General features: G+C 45.7%; 1 protein-coding gene across 2 annotated transcripts in view; it reads left to right on the top strand.

Moving 5' to 3' along the window:
* Positions 1-26,080, top strand: part of VILL (villin like) — a 38,227-nt gene extending 12,147 nt beyond the window's left edge. Inside the window, exons 2-20 of one of the 2 annotated variants that reach the window (XR_010469915.1) lie at positions 1,578-1,659; positions 2,945-3,019; positions 5,095-5,291; positions 7,109-7,217; positions 7,528-7,638; positions 9,620-9,819; positions 9,907-9,985; positions 11,211-11,309; positions 13,598-13,751; positions 14,768-14,868; positions 15,521-15,658; positions 16,435-16,593; positions 17,733-17,912; positions 18,671-18,816; positions 19,576-19,720; positions 20,378-20,566; positions 22,880-22,948; positions 23,507-24,015; positions 24,856-26,080. Coding sequence is in view for 1 of the 2 variants with exons in the window: in XM_065050342.1 (XP_064906414.1) it covers positions 1,591-1,659; positions 2,945-3,019; positions 5,095-5,291; positions 7,109-7,217; positions 7,528-7,638; positions 9,620-9,819; positions 9,907-9,985; positions 11,211-11,309; positions 13,598-13,751; positions 14,768-14,868; positions 15,521-15,658; positions 16,435-16,593; positions 17,733-17,912; positions 18,671-18,816; positions 19,576-19,720; positions 20,378-20,566; positions 22,880-22,948; positions 23,764-24,015; positions 24,856-24,969 (2,586 nt within the window). In the remaining variant the exon portion in view is untranslated. The remainder of the gene's footprint in view (positions 1-1,577; positions 1,660-2,944; positions 3,020-5,094; positions 5,292-7,108; positions 7,218-7,527; positions 7,639-9,619; positions 9,820-9,906; positions 9,986-11,210; positions 11,310-13,597; positions 13,752-14,767; positions 14,869-15,520; positions 15,659-16,434; positions 16,594-17,732; positions 17,913-18,670; positions 18,817-19,575; positions 19,721-20,377; positions 20,567-22,879; positions 22,949-23,506; positions 24,016-24,855) is intronic. The other variant, XM_065050342.1, reaches the window with a different exon arrangement.
* Positions 26,081-26,567: the final 487 nt, after the last annotated feature.

Genomic DNA, 26,567 nt, shown 5'->3' on the forward strand with positions numbered 1-26,567 from the left:
AGAATTGCAATTTTTTTGCTCTTAGTGTGCAAACCCTTTGGGAGAATGACTGTCACTTCTTAAGACTTTATGGTTCCAAGTGCAGCACATCTCTCCAAGCTCTCATAACACAAAAAATAAACAAGCCTTCTGGCAGAGGATTACCTGTCTTCATTCCTTTCCTCCATCAGAAGAAGCTTATTCCATGTCTTTGTACCATATATTTTATTTTTTGTCATTGTGGCTCGGTTGTTGTGCCAAGCAGTTTCCTACAGCTAAGCAGAGGAGCACAGGAGAGGTCATGGCCTACAACCAGCACAGCCTTTTCATCTGAAGACAGAGAAGAAAACACAGTCAAATGAATTGTTGTTTTTATCGTAGGACAATCGTTCAGTCTGTCACAAGCAAATGCAAATCAGGGGAGCGCCCTGGCCAAGCGCACAAATGCGAAACACAGAAATCAGTGACTCGTCTTTTCTTTCAAAGCTGGGCCTTGATTTGTGAGCAGGATTGACTCATATGGTAAAGGGTGATATGGGTCTTGCCCCTACACAAAGACAACCTGTCCAAAGGCTGCTCCACCAGAGCAAAGCTGCTCAGGAGGCACCTGCCATGTCCCACAGGTCAACCAGCAATTCTAGGATATAATTCAGTGTTTTCACGTACATTGTTTTAGGGGTTGATTTGCTTTAGGAGGTTCAACTGTAAACAAGGTGGGTTCAGAAGTTGCTTTATGAGCAAAACCTCAGCTATCCGAGCAGTAGGAAGATGGAATGTAGCTAAGGGTATTCCTTTTTTCAAGAAAAAAAGCTGGGAAGTATGATAGAGGATGGATGAGAGATTTTTAGCTGTCAGAGGGGCAGCTGGAGATATGAAACACATCACAAATGTCCCCAGATACCTTTGTGTGGACAACTGAAACCTACCTCTTCCCTATACAGGCAAGCAAAGCCTAGGGAGATGCTCAGCGATGTGTAAAGTAGACACCGGAGTCATCAGTTGGATCACTCCCTATGCTCTGCTGACTGTTGACTGTGTCTCCATTGACCTTCATGGAGCTGAGAGCCTGGTGCGCTGCACCGAAATACCTTGCAGGTGTCTTAGTTTAGTCCTGAATCTCCTCCTGATGTGGAAGGGCTTCATTCCTCAGGCTCTCAGTGCCCCAGGGTGGCTTCTCCAGCAGGTCATGGGTGTCCAAGATCACTATTGTCCCTGCCACCCCTCATGCCATGGTAGGAACAAAGCAGTACTGACGTCAGGTCCAACATCCCAGCAAATCCTTTCTATCTATTCGAACAGAGGAAAAATAATCCCACACCAGAAGAACTGCCTCCTGTCCAGTCTTTGTTGGGCTGTGATCCCACACTTTGGCCCCTCATGAGCGCAGATACCCTGGCAATGGGGGTTCATTCCACCTTATTGTTGATAACTATAACTGTCCCCTCTTTGTAGTCAGCAGAGAGACAACAACACTTCAAGGTGTGGATTATCTGGATTAAACCTCCACTGATGGTAAAAGGAACGCAGCTGACTAGCACACTTACTGTCCTATCCAATTATATAGTTATTTTGTTTTTTCTTCTTCTTTTTCCTTCTAGCTCAGACTGCAGGATGACAGACGGTGACACCAATCTCCCAACTATCGAGAGAAAGCTGGGACTGCAGATATGGGTCATAGAGGTATGACAAGAGACGATGATGGCATATGTCCTCTGCTTGTGTGTATGGCAGGGTGCATATGTTTCAAGAAAAAAGACATTATTGAAGTAATCTGGGTGGAAAAAGAGGGATACAGTGGGAACCAGGAGACCCAACTTCTTTTGATGCAATTTTCAACATACTATTGCTTTGGTTTCCTTCTCTGTAAAACAGGCATGATATTGACTAAGGAAACACGAATTTGCTAGGACTGAAGCTGTTCCTCCAGCACTGGAGGCTTTCTCTCCCCCTTCAGGAACCAATGCAAGCTGCTTTAGCACAGCAGAAATTAATTCCCTGTTTCTCCAAGAAGTGGGGTTACACATAGGTGATCATTGCAGCTTCCATGGGAAACACACCCATTTTTGCAGCAAAGGTATCCCATGGAGTCTCGTTGCACTTCATCCTTGTCTTTCCTAATCCGGTCGATGGGTCATTGCAAGGAGAGATATTGCAGCCTGCGAGGTCACCTTCTGCTTGTGGTGGTGTTTGATTTTGGTTCAGAGCCAGGCTGTGCTCAATTCTGTCCTTTTCTGGGCCAATTAACCAAGAACATTCCCCCACAATGAGAGGTGGCTTAGAATGAGGTCCAGAATCCACTCCAGGGAGGGTGGGAAGGGGCTCCAACATGTGTCTCCAAGTGCTGGTGGCTCTCTACAGGTCCCAGCTATGTTTCAAACATCACAGGATATTTGCTTTTCCATTTCTCTCCAAAGCACTGTACTAAGCTTGTTTCCAGAGGATCTGTAATTAGAAACGTGTCAGTTCACAAGGGTCAGGCTGGTATGCTGGGAAACAAGTCAGGCCACCAGAAGAATGTATGTCCCTAACTCCAGGGAACCACAGAACCAGATCAAGCCCAGGACCTGCTTGTGTCCTGGTGGGTACTGAGTAAAAACCACACCCCAAAACTAAACGTGGGGTGGTATGTGCTCACTCCACTGGGAAATCCCCTACACATGCAAACTCTGGAGCACTTCAACCTGACCACTAAGTCTTCTTGCTCTAGAACTACAGGACTGCAGATGGAGAAGAAGAGTAAAAAGTACTTGTCAATCTGACCAAGCAGCACTATCATTTACCCCTTTTCACCCCTTAGTAATTTTGGGATTTCCCCCAGAAGTGGCTTTTCCAGCCTATGAGCACAGCCCTCTCTAAACTCAGATTGTCACCTTAGCATTTCATGCACCCCAGCTGTCCTGTTTCACACCCACCAGCTTCTAGCTCTGAAGTTCTAGCAATGACCCAAACCCTCATTTTCTTACAGAATATGAAGATGGTTCCTGTACCTGAAAAGGCTTATGGGACTTTTTTTGAAGGAGACTGTTACATAGTTCTGCATGTAAGTAAAGACAACAAACATTGGTCACTTTGGTAGGTAACTGGTTCAACCCTTTCTTTTTGTTTGGCTGTCTTGACCCTGTACTGTCACTGGCGAGAGCAGCACATGCTGTGGGTGAATGTGGTTGTTAGTGTGTGTTCACCATCTAATCACACACGTGAATGGCTCTTGTGAAAACACTGTGTGTTTAGTAAATCAGAAGTCCAGAGGAACCATTAACTTAGTAGTTTACTGAAATGATTCAACTCTAATCAACTGAGTAGTGTCCAGACATGGCAAAATGGCCAGTACATTCCTGGCAAATTAAATCAGGGCCCACATTTGCACGGCTTATGGGAATCTTTTGGGGGTGTGAGAGCTGATTGACTGGAGGGTCTCCTTTTCAGCAGATGATGTGGGTTATGGAGGTCTGCCATTTACTCTGTGTTACACAAGCATCAGGGAGGCTCTGCAGCCTTTCTCATGTCCCCATTAGGACACTTCATCTGTCCCTCCCAAATCTGGTCCAGACCCACTTGCAACCAGCTGAACCCACACTAGCCAGAAGCATGAGGAACTTCTGAGAACCAGCTCTACTATATGGGCTGTACAAAATACCTCGTGTTCCTGAGGCTCTGTGGGAGGAAGAGGCTTTCCACTCACCTCCCAGACTTCCTTCCAGAACTCTTCATCTGCGTAGAGCAAACCAGGCCTCATTGCCATCAAACAATGTCCATATGGTGGAAAACAGAAGCATTTCCCAGTTCCTGGGTCTGAGTGATCCCTCCTGCAAAGCCTCCACTATCCCACAACAACCAAATGCCCATCCACTCTACATCATGCTGGGAAAGTAGGTTGGGAAAGCGATGCAGAATGAGTTTCATTCTCTAATTCTCCGTGCACATGCCTTTATGCTGCCTTTTGAGTGCTGAATCGATTGGAAGCAGCTACCCAAAGACAAGCTTAGAGCAGGATATGAGTGTCCTTGCAAGGAGGTGACTATAGAGAGCAGTATGGATTTTGATGCTCACAGGCTCAGCGTGTGTTGCAAAAGGTTCCTCAGGTAGAAAAGCCCTTAATCAGCCCACAAGTCCCTTTCCCCCCTGCAGGCAGGACGGTAAAAATATTCATCTTTGCATTCTATGTCTTGACTGGAGGCTCTTCGAACAAAGAGAGCCCACAGGACAACGGGACTTTGATCTTCTTCAATAGCAGTGTATTAAATTGAGCGATTTTGCAACAAATTAATTAGCTGTGCCTGGAGGAACCGAGCTGTGTTTTATTCAAGTTCTTTTGGTGTGTTTCACTGTGGCATCATTGCACAAAGCAAATAAATAGAACTTAGTGTCAAATCCAATTTATAAAACAAGCTTCCATTACCTTTCCCAGGTGTCTGTGACAGGGTTTAACACAGTAGGTGCTGAAAAATAACTGGCACAACTCACAGAACGATAAGCACACCTGTTCCCAGATCGCTTGCCTCCTTTTTCTAGGCTATTGGGTTTTTCTGTAATAAGATGAATCACAGCATGCGCACACAGGCTCAGCTTCATTTGGAGTGATGTCTGTTTTGCAAGTCAGCAGGAATTCGGAGGCAGTTTGTGTTCCTGTGTACTGTGAGATGAGAAGGAGAACAAGAAAGAAAGGATAGTATCTCCAGGCAAATAAATAGCAGTGTATATTACATTTAAAAAGGTGATCTGTGAGAAGAGTCTCCTTTAAGTTTTGATACCAAACTCTACAAAAGGAGGACAGGTTGAATGTGTTATTTTTTGTAATTGTGAGGTGCTCGCTTTTCCTGAATAGCAAGACCTATAAAAGCATATCAGACAGAAACATGTTTCAGTGCAATAAGTATATAAGACCCATAAATTCTTTCCTGAATTAGGTCCCTGGCTCCAAGCTGATCTCCCAGGGAACACCCTAAAGCTCCATCCTATCTCCCCTTGCCCAGAAGAAACGCAGAGCTTGGACAGGCCCTGGGAAAGGGCTCCACGGTCTCTGGGTTTTGCCAGGTCTCGCTGCCCAGAGATATTATTTGAAACACTCATATAAGCTGTTTCTTCATCCTGACTCGTCTTTCCCACCTCTTCCAGACCAAAAGAACCTCTCGCGGCTCCGCTGTGGATTTGCATTACTGGATTGGCAAGGACTCATCTCAGGATGAGCAAGGTGCCGCAGCCATGTATGTCACCCAGCTGGACAACGCGCTCAGAGGGAACCCCGTGCAGCACCGGGAAGCACAGGGACACGAGTCTGAGACCTTCCAAAGCTATTTCCGCAATGGCATTATGTGAGTAGTGTAAAACACCCTGCAACGAGGAGGGTTGTGCTCCTTGGGGTTATCGCTCTGCTTCTTTACATCCCGGAGCCATCAACATTTCAAATATCTGAAAAGAACATGGGTCAGCACTGAAGTTGGTGAAAATTCAGAAGAAAAAATTCCCATTTTGAAAAAATCAGTTGTAAGCATTGGGACTGGAACCATGCCGTTCTCTTCTACTGGTCATTTCCCAGTTATTTGCTGTAATTGCATCTTAACCTCCCTTTTGTTCACCCTGGCATTTTCCTTCTTCTCCTACACATACTTTAGATTGATTTGCCCACTCAGAGCGCTTCAGACTAATATCCACCTTGAAAAGAAGTGCTGATTTGGCTCACACTGGGAATAATATTCCTGTAGTGGAAGGAAAGTTTGACTCTGAATTTCTACCATCTAAAAGATACCGTGGAATCCAGTCCTGAGGTCTTGGCTCACTTTGGGGTCTTTGGAAGGTGACTCCAATAGCTGTCCTCCAGGAGGACCTTCCCTGACAATAAACAGCCTGGCTCTTAGACAGCTGAAGAAAATTCAAATGAAAACCCATCCTTGGTCAATGCCCTTTATCCCAGACTGGCTTTTATACCTCTGTATTGTGCATCTCTACAACCTCTCATGAGTTTCCTTTTATCCTCATCTTGAAGATGAATAAGGGATAATGAAGGACTAAAATTCAGACCCTCAGAACCATATAGGTTTAGATGTCTATTTGGAAATATATCTGCCTCTGAAATCAGTGTGAGTTAGACTTGGTTTAAACCACATCCCTAAGGTCAAGCAGAAAGTCTGAGGCAGAATGAGAAATTGATGCAGGCTCTTTCCACACCTTGACAGGTGGACTAATCACCAGAACATCCATCTGTGGATAAGTTAAACTGGGCCTAACAAGTCTGAAGTACTGTGAATCGCTCACATGCCTGGCCACATTTGCCGGTCTCTTCTAAGCTATGATAAAATACATGGCAAAAACTCTAAGAGTCTCAGCATTTGTCTCTTTTTCCCATAAAAAGCAATTATATGAGCTTTGCATCTGTTTTCTAAGATGGTCTCAGATATGTGGAAGTGGGTTGGACTTGCCCAAAAAACATTAAAAAGGCACTGGAACTTCCTTGGGGGACTGTGTCCTCTCGTGATGTGATTGCATCTTCCTTAAAAAGTTGCACAGAAAGGAGGGGATGGCATCGTGCAGTCCAACAATACAGTGCTAGCAGCAGCTATTGCGAAGTCTGTGTTCAAGGACAGAAGAACAACAAAATTGGTAGATTAAATTTGAAAGAAAGACGGTGTCCTGAAGCCCTTTGCCATTTTGCTCTGCTTATCACAACAATTTCATAGCTATGTTTAATATAATAAGTATTTTGAACAAAAATAGATTTTAACAAAAAGTCTATTCTCTGCAAAATATGTTTCATATTTTAATTAAATGTTTATGGAATATTTCAATTCTGAGACGCCACTGCCATGGTTAATGGGATTTTCAGTTTGGTAGTTGTGTTTCCATTGCCATCCCTGACCTGCCTGTTCATCTACACACCTTCTCCCAAGATGCACAGCAGCAACACAGCACCCACAACAGGTGGAGGGGCACCATGAGTAGTCATGATCTGAGCAGGAGCCATCAACAGTAGACTGAGTCAACACACTAGCCTTCACACTCCCTTTTTAGGACTTTGAGATTATATTGGCTCCAGATTTTTTAGTTGCCACCAAAAGCTGGAGATGTTCTCAGAGCATAGAGGGGAAGGTATTTTCTAACCAGTTCTAATTCTTGATTCCCTGCTACACAACAGCTACAAGAAGGGAGGAGTGGCTTCAGGATTTAGGCATGTGGAGACTAATATGTACAACATCAAGCGTCTTCTTCACGTCAAGGGGAAGAAGCACGTGTCAGCCACAGAGGTAATTAGAAGACCCCCTCTTCTTATGGATAATTTCTCTTTCCTCTCCTTCTACACCCATTTCTCACCAGTTTGCCTGCTTGATAGCTCATCTCTGTTCAAGGACCCCTACTACAGGACAGTTTTCAAGAAGTCCCTTGGGGTTTTGAAACCATTGGGCTCAGTGAATAGCTGAGTGCTAGAAAAATGAGCATGTAATTGTAGACCAGTTGCTACATCCCCAAGGGCGAGTTCACAATGGCTGCGACTTGTCCCCTGTAGCTCTTGTTGTCCTCCCCAGTTTGCCAAACACTTTCATTTCCTTATGACAGGTAGCGCTTTCCTGGGACAGTTTCAATAAGGGCGATGTTTTTTTGCTGGACCTTGGGAAAGTGCTGATTCAGTGGAACGGACCCAACTGCAGCATTGCTGAGAAATCCAGGGTGAGTACAGGCAAAAGCCACCTAGTTTACCAGCAGTATATTCTGATGCCTGGAAAAACAAAACAAGAAACAAAACAAAATGAAACAAAACAAAATAGAGAAACAGCGCTCAATGTTTGCACAGTGAAAATCTCAGTAAAACCAGCAACACAAAGATGAGCCGATAAGATAATTGCAAATCTTCTACTTGCCAATCTGCTGGTATTGGAGGACCAGCAGAATGCTTTGCTCACATTCAGACCTGGCCTCAGCTTGAGTTTCATGGGTGGCCGTTGGCACATAGAACCATTTTGGGTGGAAGAGACCCTCAGGATCATTGAGCCAAATCATAACCTAAATCTAACACTAAACCATGTCCCTAAGACCCTTGTCTAAATGTCTCTTAAACCCCTCCAGGGATGGTGACTCCACCACTGCCCTGGGCAGCCTGTTCCAATGCCCAACAACCCTTTCCATGAAGTAATTTTTCCTAATATCCAATCTGAACCTTCCCTGGTGCAACTTGAGGCCATTTCACTTGCTACCTGGGAGAACAGACCAACACCCTCCATGCTACAACCTCCTTTCAGGTAGTTGTAGAAAGCAAGAAAATCTCCCCTCAGCCTCCTCCAGGCTAAACAGCCCCAGGTCCCTCAGCCGCTCCCATCACACTTGTGCTCCAGACCCTTCACCAGCTCTGTTCCCTTCTCTGAACAATCTCCACCACATTGATGTCTTTCCTGTAGTGAGAGACCCATAACATCACTAGCTCTGCCTCCAAAAAGGCATCCAGCTCCTTCTGGGGAGGTCCATATCCATCCTTCTGTGCCCTGTAGTTTGCATGACATAGGACTACAAAGCTAGCAACACCACTCAGTCTGGGTGCAGTAATTGCAGTGTCACAGGGAATTCCAGTTTGGTCAGTATAACACAAGTAGGAACACGTAACCCAAGTGTCAATAGATCATATCCATAGCTCTTAAAGCACTTTGCAAAGGGTCATTATCCTTATTTTACTAAGAGGGGAACCGAGATACAGAGAAGTAATAAAGCAAGATATATTAATGGGTCATCAGCAAAGTTGGTGGCCAAACTTGTAGCCAGGCATTATACACATTAAAAGAAAGGCAGGTGGGTCTGCTCTTCACATCGTGTCACCTGATAAGGTAGGAGTGGGGGGAAGCTTCACAGGGAAGATTTTCCAGGACATAACGGCCAGAGGAGAAGATCCAACAGAAACTGGATAAGAGACAAATAAACCATCAGGACACAGAGGAGGGGGAACCAGTAGAGGGATGGCTGCTGTGAGGAACAGGCCATGGTTCATCTCAGACCTGGCAATCAAGCAGGTCATCTCCTAAGTCTAACAAAGAGGGGCCCCTTTCAAAGCTATTGCGGTAAGAGTAATGGAAAATTAATTCAGTGGGAAATGGAGATTTCAGCCTAATTAGTTGCTTGGCATTTCACGCTGCTTTTTTCACAGAAAACATCCAAGTTTTTTGAAGACGTGAAACATTTAAATGTAAAATGTCACCACAGGACACCCAGGGTCCTGCAGCTCTGAAGCATCCAGCCTCGTTTTCCTCAGCATGTGTGCGTCTCTCTCCCAGACCATCACAAGATGGTTGGACCTGCTTATGTACAGTCACACATGAGCAATGCCTGTTGTGGCTACCACACGCCTGTGCTGTGCAGGAGCAAGCACCAGTAGAAACTGTAACATGCCATATTTTCCTGAGAATTAGTTAATAAACAGGCAGTAGAGGAGATTCAGGCCAAACATGAGGAAGAAATTTTTTACATTGTGGTGAGACCCTGTCCCAGGTTGGCCAGAGAGGTGGTGGATGAACCATCCCTGGAGACATCCCAGGCCAGGCTGGACGGGGCTCTGAGCAACCTGAGCTGGTGAAGATGTCCCTGCTCATGGCAGGGGTGGCACTGGATGAGCTTTGGAGGTCCCTTCCAACCCAAACTATTCCATGATCTGCTGATCCTTGTGCAGGGTCTGGCGCTGGCTCGCAGCATCAGGGACAGCGAAAGGGGCGGCCGTGCTCAAATCGGCATCATTGACAACGAGAAAGACTCCCCGGACCTCATGCAGATCATGAAGATGGTGCTGGGTGAGAGGCGCGGGGAGCTCCGAGAGGCCATCCCAGATGCGAAAGCAGATGAGCTGCAGAAAGCAAATGTCCGACTCTACCAGTAAGTCTGGGGATGGGCTCCAAACCCTCTTCTTTTTTATGGCAAGCGCTATGAAGCCTGACTCTGCTCGATGACTCTGTTTTTCAGTGTCTATGAGAAGGACAACGACCTGGTGGTACAGGAGATAGCTACCCGGCCCCTGACACAGGATCTGCTCCAGCACGAGGTGAGAGAAAGCCACCAAACCTTACAGCGAGAAAAGGATGCTGTGGCTTGTTTTATTTTCAGCTGAGCACCTGTTTCAATGGGATACCCCATTTCCTGAAAATTACCAGCCTTTCCATTATTCAATTTTATCATGCGTCCTCTGAAAACAGGACAGCTTATCCCTACTACAACCTCAGTGGCAAGAGGTAGTTGGTGTGTCGAAGCTGCTCTAATGAGAGGTGGCAAATTGACCCTCTCAGCCAAGGATGATAATAGCTTGGCAATCTGAGCCAAGGAGAGCTGGGGGCCAGGAAGAAATTCCAGATGGCAATAAGGCTCCTTAATACCTGATGTTTGGGAGTAGCCCTCCACCTGCAGAATTAAGAACAAATAAGTATATAATCATGAAGATTTCTTACATACCCTCTGCTCAAAGTCTTTAAGAAAACAGAAGCTTTCCTAGTATCCCTCTGGCTAAAATTTGGCAGAGAATTTCTCATCCTTAATTCTCTGCAGTGCAAGCCAGCCTATTCCAAACCAGTGTTGGGCTGCAAGGCTCCAGCTCCCTTATTCACCCTGGTGTCAGCCTTGTTAAATCTCAGTCTCCTTTTACAGAGATATGAAGCTTTTGCTTTCATTGTCAAAGTTCATTTTGAAAAATGAGAAACCTGTGGTCACACAGTGGGTTGTCAGTTTGGAGCACCAGTTCTGTGCAGTGGAGACGTGCAGAATATGTCCAGCTTGGGTTTTTCCTGCTCCTGTAGTAGCAGATTTGGCATAAATGAGCACCACTGTCAGCAGTGCTGAAGCACAGCATGTTGTGGATGGTATTTCAGCACACACTTTTCTGGGAGCCTTTTGGAGCTGGTGTTTCCGCTGGTTTGGGAACATCTCTCATGAGATGGTAATGGCCAGTTTTGAACAATGTCTAAGAAAAATACATATTTTAACTCATTACAGTTAGAGGGCAGCTGCATGGGTCACGTGTCCTCACAAACTCAACGTAACCATTAACTCCTATGCTTGTAGGGTTGATGATAGTTGTACTCCATTTATGGACCACAGTAAAACCATCCTCTGTTGCCCCTTTTAATGGTTGAACCAACATTAGAGCTCTTCAAGGCAAGGAAGTGAGATCTACATCTAATCTAAATCTTGAAGAAGGATCCACCCTGAGCAGCCTACAAATGAGGGCCTTTGCCTGTGCAGAGCTTTTTACATCTGTTTTTTCTGTTTTACCTCAGGACTGCTACATTTTAGACCAAGGCGGTTTTAAGATTTATGTCTGGAGAGGAAAAGCCTCCAGCCTGGAAGAGAAAAAAGCAGCCTTCACTCGAGCCGTGGTGAGTTGTAATATAGTGCAAATAATGTCGTGGGAGGCTAAGTGCTAATCTATATGTGACCACTAATTACAATCAAGTGTAGGTCTGGAGGAGCTGGCCTGTGAAATAACAAAGAGAGAAGTTAAATGTCTAAGGGAGGCGTTGATGGCGCAGACACAAAATTGTTAGTCAGCACATTGCACTGGAACTAAGACCTGACAATAAAACTGAGAATAAATTGGTTGAACAAAAGAAAGTATAAAAGAAAATACTTTGTTACACAGTAAATGATGGACTTCTGGAATTTATTGATTCAAGAGATGGTGGAGGCAGAGAGGATCAGCATGATCAAGATGGGATTAGACAAATTAATGATCAACAGTCCCATAAATGGATATTAAAGAGGCTCTTATATCCTCTCTAACATTCATGACTCAATATTGTGGATGCTGGGGGGAGTGAAGGGAGCCACCAAGCTCACGTGTGCTCAATAAACAGCATCTCTTAGTGCCACTGTCCCAGGCAGCATGGACCACTGCTCTGACCCTGAAAGGCATCTCTTGTGTTCCCAACCAAGAGCAACACCTTGGACAGGTCAGTGGGGAACTTGACTACTTGGGGTCTATGGAAAAGCCAGATGTTTTATATAGGTGCTACAGGCCTCAACCCCAAGTCCATTACATGCAACAAATCTTCACGATGCTGACAAGTCTGGACTCAGTTCTACATCTAAATTTGAAGATGGTACAGGACTCTTCCACTGGGTAGAAAGAGATCTGTTATTAACTCTTACAAATTCAGATCAGCCAGCCTGAGGTGATCCCAGGGCTCATGTTAAGGTAGCGCACACCAGCACAGTGCCTTGGCATCTGTGTGACTCCTCCAGGTGAGCTGCCATGCAGTTATTTTCTGGCAGAGCGTGTCTCAACACTTCCTTTCAGAAAAAATAAGTAGCCTCAAGGGAGCCTGAGCAAGGCATTTGTTTGGATTTTTTTTTTTACAAGTTGGCATGTTGAAATGAATGCTACAAGGAAACTTAGCTTTTCGTTCATCTGTTCACTTATGCGAAGACCATAAACAGCCTCATCTTCAATGAGATCTTACTTGGAGATACTGAAGTTCAGTGACCTCACTTTCAATAAGGTCTTAACTGGAGACGCTCAGCTTCAATACCAGTTGCACCTATTGTCTGGCAGAAGAAAAGCTTAGACAAACTTTGCCTTAAAACTTACCTTGCAGTCTTCTATGCCCCTTTCACAAGCTTAATTCAGATGCTTTTTAGTAGGCAATCAGCTCTGCAAATCCTGGCCCTGAGCTACGCATGCAGAACAAAAGATATCTCTGTATTTCAATGTGGCAGGTGGGAGGAATGGGAAGACCATCTGCTCTGCTTTTCCCTGGGGGTAGTGTGTGGCTGCAGTATTTACAGCAGAAGATAAATGCTCAGAAGCCCTCAATCAGGCTCCTTCCCCAAGCCACTGCTGTCAGCACTGTTACCTCCAGGTCATCCTGAAGCCTGCTGAGATAAATACAAGAGCAGTTCTCAAAACAGAACAATGACTTTGGCATTGTGGCCGAACACAGATCATTTTCTTCCCTCTCATACGGTATCAAGCAACTCTGTTGAAGTAGGCTTTTAGCTCAATAGTAGCTCTATTGCAAACAAATGATTTGGTTTTAGGGAGAAAACAAAATAATAAACCCCAGAGATTTGTGAGAGTTTAGTCCCTTCAGAACACACATCATGCTCTGGTGTATTACGCTGCCTCCATCCCTTCCCTACCTTGTCATTCAGGCTCTCTATCATGCTACAGGGAGGACAGTCTTGCTGTATTAGAGAGGCACAAAAAGTTCGGAGGAAAGCAAAGAACTAAACTAGGCTCTTGAGCCATGGACACACCCCATCACTGCTCTCTCCCCTCCACTCCTAGATCCATCACCAGAAGCCATCTATGGAGCTATCTGAGATAGGGGAGAAGGCTTGTCACTAGGTTCAATGAGTGAGATTTCCTTCAAGACTAAGGTACCATGCAGAGATTAAGTTTAGGATGCGATCCAGGTGACCAGTCTCTAGGAATAGGGTTCAGTCCCCTAAACACATAAATAAACATGGATACAAGAGTGAGAGCTTGTAGACACCTCCATTTGTAAGTCTGAATGCAAGTCTTGGGGTGAATTCTGCCCTTGATCATGTCACTGTGTTCAGTGGGGGACGTTCACTCTTTGGGCTGGTTCAGGTCCACATCTTTCTTCTCATGTCTCTAAAATCTCATCGTGTTCCCACTAATGTCATTTTTCAACCCCACTAGGGTTTTATCCAAGCCAAAGGTTATCCTTCATCCACCAACATTGAAGTCATGAATGATGGAGCAGAGTCAGCCATGTTTAAACAGCTCTTCCAGAGGTGGACAGAAAAGGATGAAACACAAGGACTGGGCAAAATCTACACTACTGGCAAAATTGGTGAGTGTGTTAGTCCTGGATTTGGCTTTCTGACCTGTGCTAAGCAGCTGCTGAGGGAACATCATTCACATCAACTATATCCTGCCTTCAGTATCTTGAAAATCTAGTGCGCATTCTTCTCATGCCTTGTATTTCCACCTTCTTCAGCAGTTCCAAAGGATTCAGGAACTGAACAACTCTCAGAACTGCTGAGGCTTCTTATACAAACCAAACTGCCCTTTATTCCAAATGTAAATGTTGGCAGAAGACCTCTCTCATCTGAAAAACTGTATGCAAAATTTCACATTTGCAGAACTTCCTAATTTTCTTTATAAAAGGCTAATGCTGAACCTGATAAGGACATGTTGAACAACATTCTTCTTTCATTTACACTGGCATCCACCCAAGACCCTCCTGACGTCAATGGAATTATTCTGTATTTACTGCGAGTGTAAACGGTGCCTCAAATTATCACGCTGCTGAAGTGACTATTACAATGTATTAACCCCAAAGAGTAAAAAATAGCAAAGGGAGAGGACTCGTTGACAAACGACGGGATGGTGACAGAGATGCTCAATAACAGCCTGAGACCCGCAAATCTCTTTCCCTTGCAAGTTCCTTCTTTTCTCTGCATCTCTGTCTCTCTCTATGCTGTCCATAAATACTCTCTTTATCATGACCTGGAGAAGTGTAGCCATTTTATTTCTGAAAGTGACATTTTAGAAAGAGGGGAGTATGTATAGACTTGGAAAACAATTATGTCAGAAGACAATTAATGTTTTTACCAGGCAGTCATCACTGGAACACACTATATGTCCAGTTGCCAACCTGTAACAGGTCAACGCTGGAGTGTATGACCTCTCGCATATTCCAAAATCAACACTGGCTTACAGGTGGCAAGACTGGCGTCTTACAACCATGGACCATGTTTTTCTCACATGTATAACAATTCTGTGTGTACCTGAGGGTGATGCAGAGGATTGGTATGTTATTGTGCATTCACTGTGTTCTTGTTTTTATTCTGCCCTTGCATGCAGCCAAGGTGGAGCAGGTGAAGTTTGACACCACTCAGCTCCATGCCAGACCGGAGCTTGCTGCTGAGCAGAGAATGGTAGATGATGCCTCCGGGGAGATAGAGGTGAGGGAACTTCTTTTGCTGACACAGGATGGAATAACCAGCGTGTTTCCAAACATCTCTGTCTTTTCACACACAGCAGCTGTAGGGAGCTGTGAAGGAGGTGCCCACCTACCCTCCCCAAGGAACCATGGCTGTAGCCAGAGCAAAGTGCTTGAGAACTCTCCCTAATGCAGCAGTTGCAGTAGCTCATGGACATTTCTTCTCGAACCCATGACCAGTGGAGCAAAGCAGTCACCAAGATGACCCCTCTTCTGCCATGAGTGTGGGTCATGAGACTGATACAGTCAACACCCTTCTCACACCATCTCCCAGTTTGGTCCATATCAACCAAACTTGTACAAAGCAGAGGCCCCTCTCCCATTCTTGTGGCCTTTCCTGGAAGATGGAGCTGGTTGAGAGAGGGACTGTAGGTCTAAGAGGGACCTGAAGGCTGCTCCTCCTTGACGGCCACCAACTGCTGAAAGTCCATTAATGGCACATGTATTGTGACAGTCCTGACTTTGCCAGCAAGCACTTAATCAAGCTTGGGGGGAATATAGGCTGGCATCCAGGAGAGAAAGAAAGCATTATCTTTCCAATCGAAGACCTGAATTTCAGTGGTCTGTCTTCATGTTGACTCCACTGCTGCTCACCAAGATGTTTCTTTCATTAGGTGTGGAGGATTGAGAACCTGAAAATGCAGCCAGTGAATCCCAAGACATATGGGCAGTTCTACGGGGGTGATTGCTACCTGGTCCTGTACACCTACCAGAGATCAGGCAGGCCTCACTATGTCCTCTACATGTGGCAGGTAGGTCAAACCAAAGCAGAAGGGACTCTGCTGTGTCTCCTAGAAGCCTAAAACTGAGGGAAGCAGTTGCACACACAAATCCCAACCAAAGCATCCAGAAGAACTGATACCCTTTGCTCATCAGTTGTCCATTGCAATATCCCAAGCTGTGCTTTGTAGGCAGCATGGACACAGAGCTCAAGCTGGAATCAGACTGCGAGCCAGCAATGTCACACAGAGTAAAGGATTATGGGGCTTACAGTGCTGAGGTCAAACTTTGCAGTCTTTCAAATTGTCCCTAAAGGCTCCTGGGGTGATGTGGGTAGATGAATATCTTTGCTTTCCTTTTCAAAGTATATTTTCCTTTTCTGGAATACAGAGTTAAGCTTTGAAAATAGGATGCTAAAGTCTGCAAAAAATAGAATGCAAGTTAAATGTAAACATCTGGAAGTTTTTACTCTGATCTCATGATATTATATGCAGGGCTTGGGATTGGAAAGATGTTACACTGTGTAACAATGGTGTTTACATACTTCATCTCATAACTTCGCATGTGGCATCTCATTAGATTGGATATTAGAAGGAATTTCTTCCCAGAAAGAGCTGTCGGGCATTGGAACAGGCTGCCCAGGGTAGTGGTGGAGTCACCATCCCTGGAGGGGTTTAAAAAATGGGTAGATGAGGTTCCTAGGGCATGGTTTACAGGTGGATTTGACAATGTTATGTTAATGGTTGGACTCAATGATCTCAAAGGTCTTTTCCAACCAAAATTATTCTATGATCTCTCTCTTCCCCAGGGACGTCATGCCTCTGTGGATGAAATCACTGCCTGTGCCCTCAATGCCATTGAGCTGGACAAGAAGTATGGGGATGAGGCTGTGCAGGTTCGCGTGACAATGGGCAAGGAGCCCACACACTTCCTGGCCATCTTCAAGGGCAAGCTGGTCATTTACGAGGTAACGCGGCTTTGTGCATGTGGGCAATGAAAGGTGCAAGCACTAGCAGTGGCTTGGCAGTTGCAGTGGAAATACTTCAGAAAAAGGAGTTGATATTCAGGAAATACAGACTGAAGCACAGGAGGTTCGCTCTGAACACCAGGAGAAACTTCTTTCCTTTGAGGTGCCAGAGCCTGGCCCAGGCTGCCCAGAGAGGCTGTGGAGTCTCCTTCTCTGGAGACATTCAAACCCACCTGGACACCTTCCTGTGTGATCTGCTCTGGTGACCCTGCTTGAGCAGGTGGGTTGGACTGGATGATCTCCAGAGGTCCCTTCCTACCCCAGCCATTCTGTGATTCCGCAATTCTGTGAAAGGAGCCTGACAGGTCTACATGGGTGGGCAGATGGAAGTGGTGGAACATTTCTACTACTTCCAACGTAGTCTAAACACCTTATGTGTAAACACAGTCCTGGATTAACCTAGACTCAGCTGTCCACCCATGAGTTCCAGCATTAATGTGTGATGTTCTTTCCAACTCTATCTAAAAATATTTCGCAGATTTGCAATAAGACAATCATCCTGTGAGTTACAGATACCATGACCCAGAGAGTGTCCTCCAAAATATGCTACAAAGAGTTACATGATTGTATTGTCCCTGCCTGAATTATATCACGTTAACTACTAACTCCCTTCTACTTGCTGCTTTGGCTGCTGACATCTGTGGTGGAGATATTGCAAATGGCTGGGGAAGATGGGGATTGCCCTCAGCTCTCAGTGTTGGTCCCACCATACAGCTGTCATGACAGATGTTCATCTAAGCTGAGTACACCTGGAAATCAGATCCCAGCTGCCTTGCTCAGTCTGCGTGGCAAATGCTTTGCAGACACCAAGATCTGCTCACATTGAACTTGAACATCTTGATGGATGCTGGTCAAGACTCAGAGTAATCAGGGAGAAATGTGGAAATTATGCCATGTGGGTTTTATTCTGACCTGGAACCAGAAGATATTTGGATTTCCTCTGTACAGGACCATGGTCTGTCATTGCAGCAGCACGGAGGGTTGTGAGCCCAGAAGTCTTTCTCCTCAAATCTGTCACTTCCTGGATTTGCATGTCCTCTTCTCCTCCCAGTACCATCCTTCTCTGCGTTTCCTTGCAGGGTGGCACGAGCCGGGGTCAGAAAACCACTCCTGAGCCAGCGATTCGCCTCTTCCAAGTGAGGGGCACAGACGAGATGAACACAAAGGCCACCGAGGTGCCAGCCCGGGCCTCATCACTCAACTCCAATGATGTTTTCCTGCTGACGACTAGCCAAGTCTGCTACCTGTGGTGTGGGAAGGTGAGACTGCAGGGAGTCCAGGGGAGGCAGCTGAAGGAAGCCAAAATTGCTGGTGTGGGGCTTAAGTCTCCTACCACCACTGAGCTGTGGAGGTGTATCCTTGGGCAGGTAGCCCATTAATTTCAATGGAGAAAGGTGTCACCAGAAAAAGGCTCCATCTGTGGAGGATCCGCAGTAACACAGCCCTCTGTCTACTGAAGTAACTCATCTTGGGGTTCATCTCACCTCATTTTAGGTGTTCCTGCAGCTTTCAGCTGAAAAAAGCATCCCAGGTTCTCCAGCTGTAAGAAATTACTCAGGATTAGAGCATAGTCATTTATCCTGGGTTAGTCGTGTGTTTCAAGATGAGATTGTAGATCAGACTGAAACAAAAGGTTTGCCCAGAGAAGTTGCAGATGTCCCAACATTTCCAGTGCTTGAGATCGAGTTGGATGGGGCTTTGAGCAAGCTGATCTAGTGAAAGATGCCACTAATGAGAGAAAGCCCTGCCCGTGGCAGGGAGGTTGGACTAGACGATCTTTAAAGGTCCCTTCTAACCCAAACCATTCTACGATTATATGAGTTTTGCTCTAGGTGCCATTGACTGCACTGAATGTCCCTTCAAAGACTATAAATGGATTCTGAGTGACCAGCTCAGATGAGACCCTCAAAAGCATTCAAGCATGTCTAAAACTCTCCTGAGGAGGGTAGGACTAAGCCAGCCCCACAAATAAGTTTTTCCAGTCTGTCCCTAACTCCAATCTTTGTCCTGAACACAGGGATGCAGTGGAGATGAGAGGGAGATGGCAAAAATGGTGGCTGACATCGTTTCCAGACGGGACAAGCACACTATTTCAGAAGGACAAGAGCCAGCAGAGTTCTGGGAAGCCTTGGGAGGCAAAGCACCTTATGCCAGTGAAAAGAGGTAATAGTGACCTCCTTGTTCCTCTGGGCTTGGCCAACTGACATTAGTCAAGGGATCAAAACTTTGCAGGAAGGTGGGTAAGCACTTTGATACTGTGTCCTCACTAAAGGGAGCATGAGGTCAGAATATCACCAAAACTTGGTCAGAAACCACACTAAAATGTCTCTTTCCTAGGTTTTGGGTCAGGCCTGCTGTGAAGTAGGAGCTCCATATCCAAACCCTGCAGAAAAGATTGTGCTACACTCTCCTTTCCCTACAGTAAATGCATCCCAAATCTTGTCCAACCAAAATGATTAAAAAAAATATAATAATAATCATAATAATAAGGGTTACATGAACCACATGCTCCATTTCCAGCCATTCTTAGCTTTACCGGCAGATGCAGAAGAGTCATGAAACTAAATCTGCTTTTGAACGACCTGGATTTCTCCGTCCCTCTGGGCAGGTGATGGGTTCCTTTGCAACCAAGTGATCTGATGTGGGTTTTGCCTGACATCAGGCTCATCTCCACAATGAGAGGAGGGTTCTGCTTTTGAACTCTTTGGGTGGAGAAAAAGTTACCTTTAAAAATTGTTAAAATGGTCTGAGAATCAGCCCAGAGGCCTGACATTGCTGACTTTCAGGCCCTCAGATGAGCACTGCCATGTTCCCACCTCTTCCATCAGGGTCATGACAAGCAGCAGCACAGCCCAGCTGGGAACCAGGAGGGAAAAGTTTCCATCTCTTCTCTTTTTTCTTTCCCTGCCATGCATGAGGAAGGTTTCAAGAGCAGGTCGCACACTACCAGCCTCGCCTCTTCGAGTGCTCCAACCAGACGGGTCGATTCATCATGACAGAAGTGGTGGGCTTCTGCCAGGAAGACTTGGATGAAGATGATGTCATGCTGCTAGACACATGGGAAGAGGTCAGCACTGATGCCTCCTCCTCTTCCCCCCAGACATATTTTCAAAGAGGTTATGGCTTAATTTGCTTGAATCTGTTATTCAACTTGAAACCGAGGGCAATACGCCTTCTGTCCCATCTCCAAACCCTTCATGGTGCTTGATCAGACAACCAGGTGTATGTCCAATCCTTCTCACCCAGATACGAAACACATGAGTGAGGTGGTATTACAAGAAAAGGGGAGATGGAGACACCTGGTCCATGCCTTGCTCTGAGGCATGAAGACCTGGACCTGCTTCAGTCTTTGTCAGCTCAGACAAGGGGGTGGCACCCAGAAACACTCCCCCTCATTTCCCAGCACCAGTGGTGACAACTTGCTTTAGGATATTGGAAACTGACTTCGAGGGCTTTACTTTCTGAGGCCATTGGAGTTTTTAGCCATGCAAGGGTGGGGTTCAGCTACCTTCAAGAATGTGAAAGCTGTTTTCTGAAATATTTATGCTTTGTCACAGAAGCAAAGTCCTTCTTGGCTGGGAGTAAATCTGGGACCAAATTCCCAGGGGACTATTGGGAAACATTTCCCATTTTATCTCTGCTTCAGTTGGCAGGGGTGAACAAACAGCCATGTCTGCACAGGTCCTAGCTACTCACCAATCTTCAACACCTTCTCTCCTTGCAGATTTTCCTTTGGATTGGCAAAGCCTCCAACACATACGAGAAGAACGAGGCCATTGCCTCAGCTAAGGAGTATCTCAAGACCCATCCAGCAGGGAGAGACTTGGCAACGCCGATAATTCTGGTGAAGCAGGGCTATGAACCCCTCAACTTCACAGGATGGTTCAACGCTTGGGACCCCTACAAATGGAGCGTAAGTTGCTGGAGAAGCCCAGTGGTATGGACACATGCTCAGCAGTGTTTAAAGGGTGTGATTGTCAGTGAACTTATCCCTTATGGTGCATGGAGTAAAACCTTCCTACGACATGTCCTGAGCTTCACAGCTTCCTGGTGGTACCTGAGCAGCTTCTACTCCTTTGCCAACAAAAAGTACCTGTTTGGCAAAACTGAGGCTTTTGCAAATATAAATAGATGTGCTTCAATTCACAATATTGATATTTTTATTATATATATATATATTAGGTTCCAAATCAGGTTTGTGATTTCAGCCAAAAATATGTTGGGGCTGCTAGTAGTAGAATCAAGTTCAGATTGAAAACAGAAGCACCCCGCATCATTAAAAAAAAAAATGGGATATCAATGCTCGTTTTTCAAAATGCAGTCACAGAGTAAAATTTATGACCCAGCTTAAAGGGTAAACTCCAGTGAAAAGAAAGATGTGAGCATACAGGTCTCGTGTCCATGTTTGTAGACTGCCCATCAGAGCCCAGGAGCTCCCGAGCAAGGTCACCCTTGGTGCCTACATACAAGCCTTCTCAAAGCCTGATTTATGAATACCAGCTCTTCGCTACATAGAAATGTAAGCATGCCCCAGGAGAGATGCCTGGGAATGGAAGAAGTCCTTTATCTCCTCTTTCAAATACATGGGATTCAGGTCATTTCAGGAGGAGAATGTAGAGCAGACATATGCTCATGTGGCCATAAGTCCTGACTGTGCACAGTCAGGACCACACCTCCAACCCTGGTTGTGCACAGCATGATTGGAGGAAGGAGCGATGCACTCCATGTAGACTATGCAAGCAGTACAGAATATATTGAGAATAAAGGCCGAACCTGGAGAGGTTTTTGTGGTAAATAGAGCCAGCATATCTGTTCGTAACAAACAGCAGGCAATGCTGCCAGGCTGTGCACCTAAATTCCTGCCACCCGATGGCACTGGTGTGTAGGGTTTAGGAACAACAAAGGCGGAAGATGATGTTGGGAAAATCTCAGCATCCAAGTGATATATTCCCAGAACCCTCCCTGGTTGCTGCCACTAATTGTCCCTTCTGTCTCCTGCTATTTTTTTTCTACGAACATCAGTGTTCAGCCAGTTCACAAGCAATCCCTTCTGCTCGTTGCCCAAAGGGTTGCCAGTGAAGTCCCATGATTGAGCCTAGAGGTGGGACAGCCAGGTCAATGGTGTGAAGGTCCCCAGGGGACTTCACACTGAAGGAAAACTCACGCAGAGATATTTTATTTCCTGTAGATGGGTTTGCAGCATCTTTCTTTGCAACTGGGCTGGTGGTAGAGAGCCTGTGTTGGCAACTGGATTGGATAAATAAGACAGCAATACCCAGACCCTTACAACACTGTTGATGCTTAGAATTAAGGTCAAAACTTGGGGGTTGGTTTTGGGCTTTTTTTTTGGCACTGTGGGGTTTTTTTTGTTCATTTTGGTTTGTTGGGGGTTTTTAGTTTGTTTTGTATGTTTGTTTGTTTGGTTTGGTTTGATTTTTTTGTTTCGTTTTCCTACTGAAAAGCAAGGATATAGCTCATAAAGTATGTACCCTTAAAAATATCCCCTGTAGGCAGCTTCAGCAACTGCAGACAAGCAATCAAAAATGTTGACATCCCAGAAACATCTGGTGTGTGCGTTCATTGCTCAGTTTTGGGTCTAAATCTGATTGCTCTGCAGTCCATGTGTTTACGTTGTTTGCTCTTGTTGGGGAAAGTTGTTGGATTATTCTGTTAAGAACTGACATCTCCTGGCTGCTTAGGAAAACACAATCATGAGCTTTGCCAATATATCTTGTATATTCCTTTTTTAGGAAATACAAGGTAGATGGTAATGCATAGCACCAAATTGCAAGAACTCAGAGACTGAGGCTTTGAAAAATCTGTTGCTTTAGCTAAATGAATCAGGGAAGGTAAAAAGAGGGAATATTATTTTATCCTGAATGCATTACAAGATTCATTGAAAATTTAGAAGATTTAAATCCAGCAGTAAATATGATTTCCCTTCATTTGCCTTCTGCTCTCTGAAGTATTTTAATTTCCTGTTTTCACCTGTTATTGTACAACTGCAAAGGCTAAAGTACATTTGTTTCTCTGTTTTCAAGTGAAAGCTCATATTCTGGCACAGTGTCCTGGTTCCAGGAGCTGGGGATGGAAGGAGGCACCAGCCGCCACCTCAGTGGGCATCACTGGGTTTTAAAATTCATATGATCTCCTGACCCCCTTAGAGAAGAGGACCATGTGCCAATTAAAGGTGGCCTGTGCTTCTTACAACCCTCTTTGCCTTTAGGATGGCAAGTCCTATGAGGAGATGAAGAACAGCTTAGGAGACGTGTCGGCTATATCCGAGATCAAAGTGGTGAGTGACTTCTCCACCATATGGGTGTGAAACACCTGGGTTTAAACATCATCGTGTCCCCCAGCCTGTTGGCACGAAGGAGAGGACACAAGGATCAGAGCAGGCACAGGGACCTTAGGATCAGAGCTGTGCTCCTCTGTGGAAAGCAGAGGGAGAAGTGATTAGTAACCCATAAATACACACAGATCTCCTGGGACTTTTACAGTCCTGTGCAGAGAGCTGTGAGCAGGAGTCTGGTCACCTGCTTTCTAAACTACACGTGCAAATAAAAGTGTGTGTAGCTACAAGATTGTGCAATGAAGCGTTGTGTGAGTAGTTTGCAGTGGTGGGGCCCCTGGTCAAGAAGGGCATAGAAGAAAACAAGGTCCCAACAATCCCAAATGTGATTGTTGCACAGGATCTGTCCTGCCCTGGACAGGAAGGAAGGACAGGGGATTTGAGCAAGGAGAGATGGTGTGTCAGGGAGGGATATGCAGGCAATTTAGAAATTTTAGACATGGTAGATATCTAATCATACCTTCTGTCCTCCCACATGTACCTTTCCCTGCTGTTGAGAAGAATGAGGCTGCTGTAAGTATCTTCAGTTATTTCATCAGTGCTGTGCTTTTAGCAATCCTAACATCAAGATGCAACATTGGTGGAGGTGCTACACTAATGTTTTAGTTCAGACTTTCTCCTTGCCACTCTGAAGCAAAAGACCAACACATAACCAGTGCCAGAAAGAGTCACCCCAACCCCAACAGAGAGAAAGATCCTAGGATAACCCCCAACTTGCTTTGCCAGAGCTTCTTGATGTGTTTTCATCCCTTTGGCAGGACCTTAACAACATCAGCCTGAACAAGAGAACCCTCAGCATGACCAGCTTGTCTGGTCCAAGTACGACAAGTGCTTCCACTGAGTATAAATCACACTTCAACCACAATGTCAGCAACAGCTACAGCAATGGCAGCAAAAACAGCAACAGCCCTTCCTTGGTGCCCAATGGTGAAGGAATTTACTCCCGAGAGGTGCTGATGAACAAGACGGTGGATGAACTTCCAGAAGGCGTGGATCCCACTAAAAAAGAGGTGACAGCATTTCTGTTTTGATGCCTTTGTAGTTTAAGCTGCAACTTACTCTTTGGTTAAGTGCACTAGTACTTTTGACTGTTAAGTCCTGCTTCAGGCTCAAGGAGATACTAGCTGGACACATAGATCTCATAAAAAAACAAGAGCTTCATGTGAGAGGAAATTGTGGACAGAGGGGACTGATTCCCTCTACTCTCTACAACACAAGTTTGACCAACATCTTGCCCTAGCAGATCTCCTGGCAAAGGCCAACACCCAGACCTGCAGAGTGGATCTACAGCTGGGCCCCACAGCAATGCCCATGGTTGTGTTTCAGCTGGGCTGTACATGAGTGTTTTATTCTACCCAAAATGCTGAGGAAACCTAAACCTCTACAAGGTCCTTCTCAGTATCACCACTGAGCTCACTATCTACAAAAATTTCTGCCCTTCCAGCAATGGGAGTGAAGATTTCCAGTGGAATATTTTGAGGGGAGATGCTTTCACTGTGAATCACTATCTAAGAAACCACCCAAAACTTCGCCAAGCAGAACTTTTCCAACACAGTATTGATTGTTCTGGCCTCAGTGTGATTAGCAGGGACCAAATTCCAGCCAGAGCGTGACAACCCCTCAAAACCAGGGAATCTCTTAGGGATGGTGGGCTTTTGTTCCCCTGGTGCTTTGGGAAGGGGGATGAGGAGCAGTTGTTGGGACATTCCACTTCCCACCATGCAGACAGGTAGCAGGACAGGAACTGTTGGAGTCAGTGGCACCATGAGGAAGGGGCACAACCAACGGAGATGTCCCAGCCTCTGCAAAAGCCAAAGCTGACCTTTCCTTGCTCTCTCCTCCCACTGCAGTGCTATCTCTCTGATGCCGATTTCCACGATATCTTTGGGAAGTCCAAGGAAGAGTTCTACCAGATGCCCAAATGGAAGCAGCAGAATGAGAAGAAGCAATGTGGACTCTTCTGAGACTGCAGGGGCCATCTGCCATCTGGTGACTCTGGGACCAACCCTCACTCTCTTAGGAGCTGCAGGAAAGAACCGCAGAACAGCTCAATGAACCCAACCCAACATCTCAATTAGGCCAAGCTCCAATGCAGTTATTCCAGCAGCCACTGTTCATGGAACGGCTCCTTTCTCCCTGAAAACCCTGAACATAAGAAGGCACGAAAATCCCTTCTGCAGGAATGACTTTGCAGGGTTTTTTGCCTCTTTGACACTTTATAGCCATGAAGACAAGTGTGTGTGTCACACAACTGTATTGTAGCCTCCCCTTCCTCTCCCTTTTGCAAATTTCCACGTGCACAAGGTCATGATCCTCCTTTATTTGTAGAAGTTTAAAATTATGCAAGACAAAGGCCACTTGCAGCTGCTGTGTAAATTCTGGTTGGGGAGAGGAGGTGGAAGTCCTAGGAGGACAGAGGGGGAGCCCTGAGGTCAGGAAAAAAGGTGACGGGGCAGCCCACGGAGTGACACCAGCCAGTTCTGCCCCTTCTCACCTTGCAGAAAAACTACTCACCAAAGAACAGCAAGAATCAGTTGTAGACTGACATGCACACCCCAGTGCAGGTAAAACAAATGGAAAACAATTGGAAAAATAATATATTTAGAGTATATTTATCAGATGATCTATTTCAAGAGGATGATGAGATTTAGGGCTAGACACAGCTGTTGATTTTGACTGCCAGACAAGACTCTGACTATTTCTGTCTCGTTCAGACAGCATTGCCAATCTCACCCGGCCTCCATGTGCACAACTGGGTGCAGGTGACCATAAGAGTCCACCTGCCTGCAGACCAGGAGGGCTTTGGGTATGACCTGAGGCAGAGTGTGTCCCACTGAAGGTTTTTGTCAGGGCTCCATCCCTGTGATGTACATTGGGCTGAGAATGCCTGTTCCACACCATGAGCTCAGTCTGACTGGGGAGGGCAGGGGGAAATGTGAGTTATCAGAGATTAAGGGATACAGCTGTAAACAAAAGGAGAAACACGTATGTTTAAAAACTCAGAAGATGTGGTTTTGCAGCTTTACTCCATTTCCAGCCCTATCCATGATTCCAAATAAACAGCCAGCAGCAGCACCATAAGTGTCCTTGATCAGCGTGTGGGGTAGGGTGGGAGCAGAGGAACGTTCTGCAGGGTCACAGATCCTTCAAACACTTGGTCTTTCATGAGATTTGGGGTTTTTTTGAAAATAATAAACAGATAATCAGATAATCATAGAATCATAGAACCACTGAATCATAGAATAGTTTGGGTTGGAAGGGACCTTCAAAGCTCCCCCAGTGCCACCCCTGCCATGAGCAGGGACATCTTCACCAGCTCAGGTTGCTCAGAGCCCTGTCCAGCCTGGCCTGGGATGTCTCCAGGGATGGTTCATCCACCACCTCTCTGGCCAACCTGGGCCAGTGTTTCACCACCCTCAGTGTCGAAAATTTCTTCCTCATGTCCATCTTGAATCTCCCCTCCTTTAGTTTAAAACCATCACCCCTTGTCCTATCACAACAGGCCCCACTAAAAAGTCTGTCCCCATCTTTCTTACAGGCCCATTTTAAGTACAGAAAGGCT

This window comes from Columba livia, chromosome 2 (genome assembly GCF_036013475.1).
Source record: "Columba livia isolate bColLiv1 breed racing homer chromosome 2, bColLiv1.pat.W.v2, whole genome shotgun sequence".
In the NCBI taxonomy this organism is placed as follows: Eukaryota; Metazoa; Chordata; class Aves; order Columbiformes; family Columbidae; genus Columba; species Columba livia.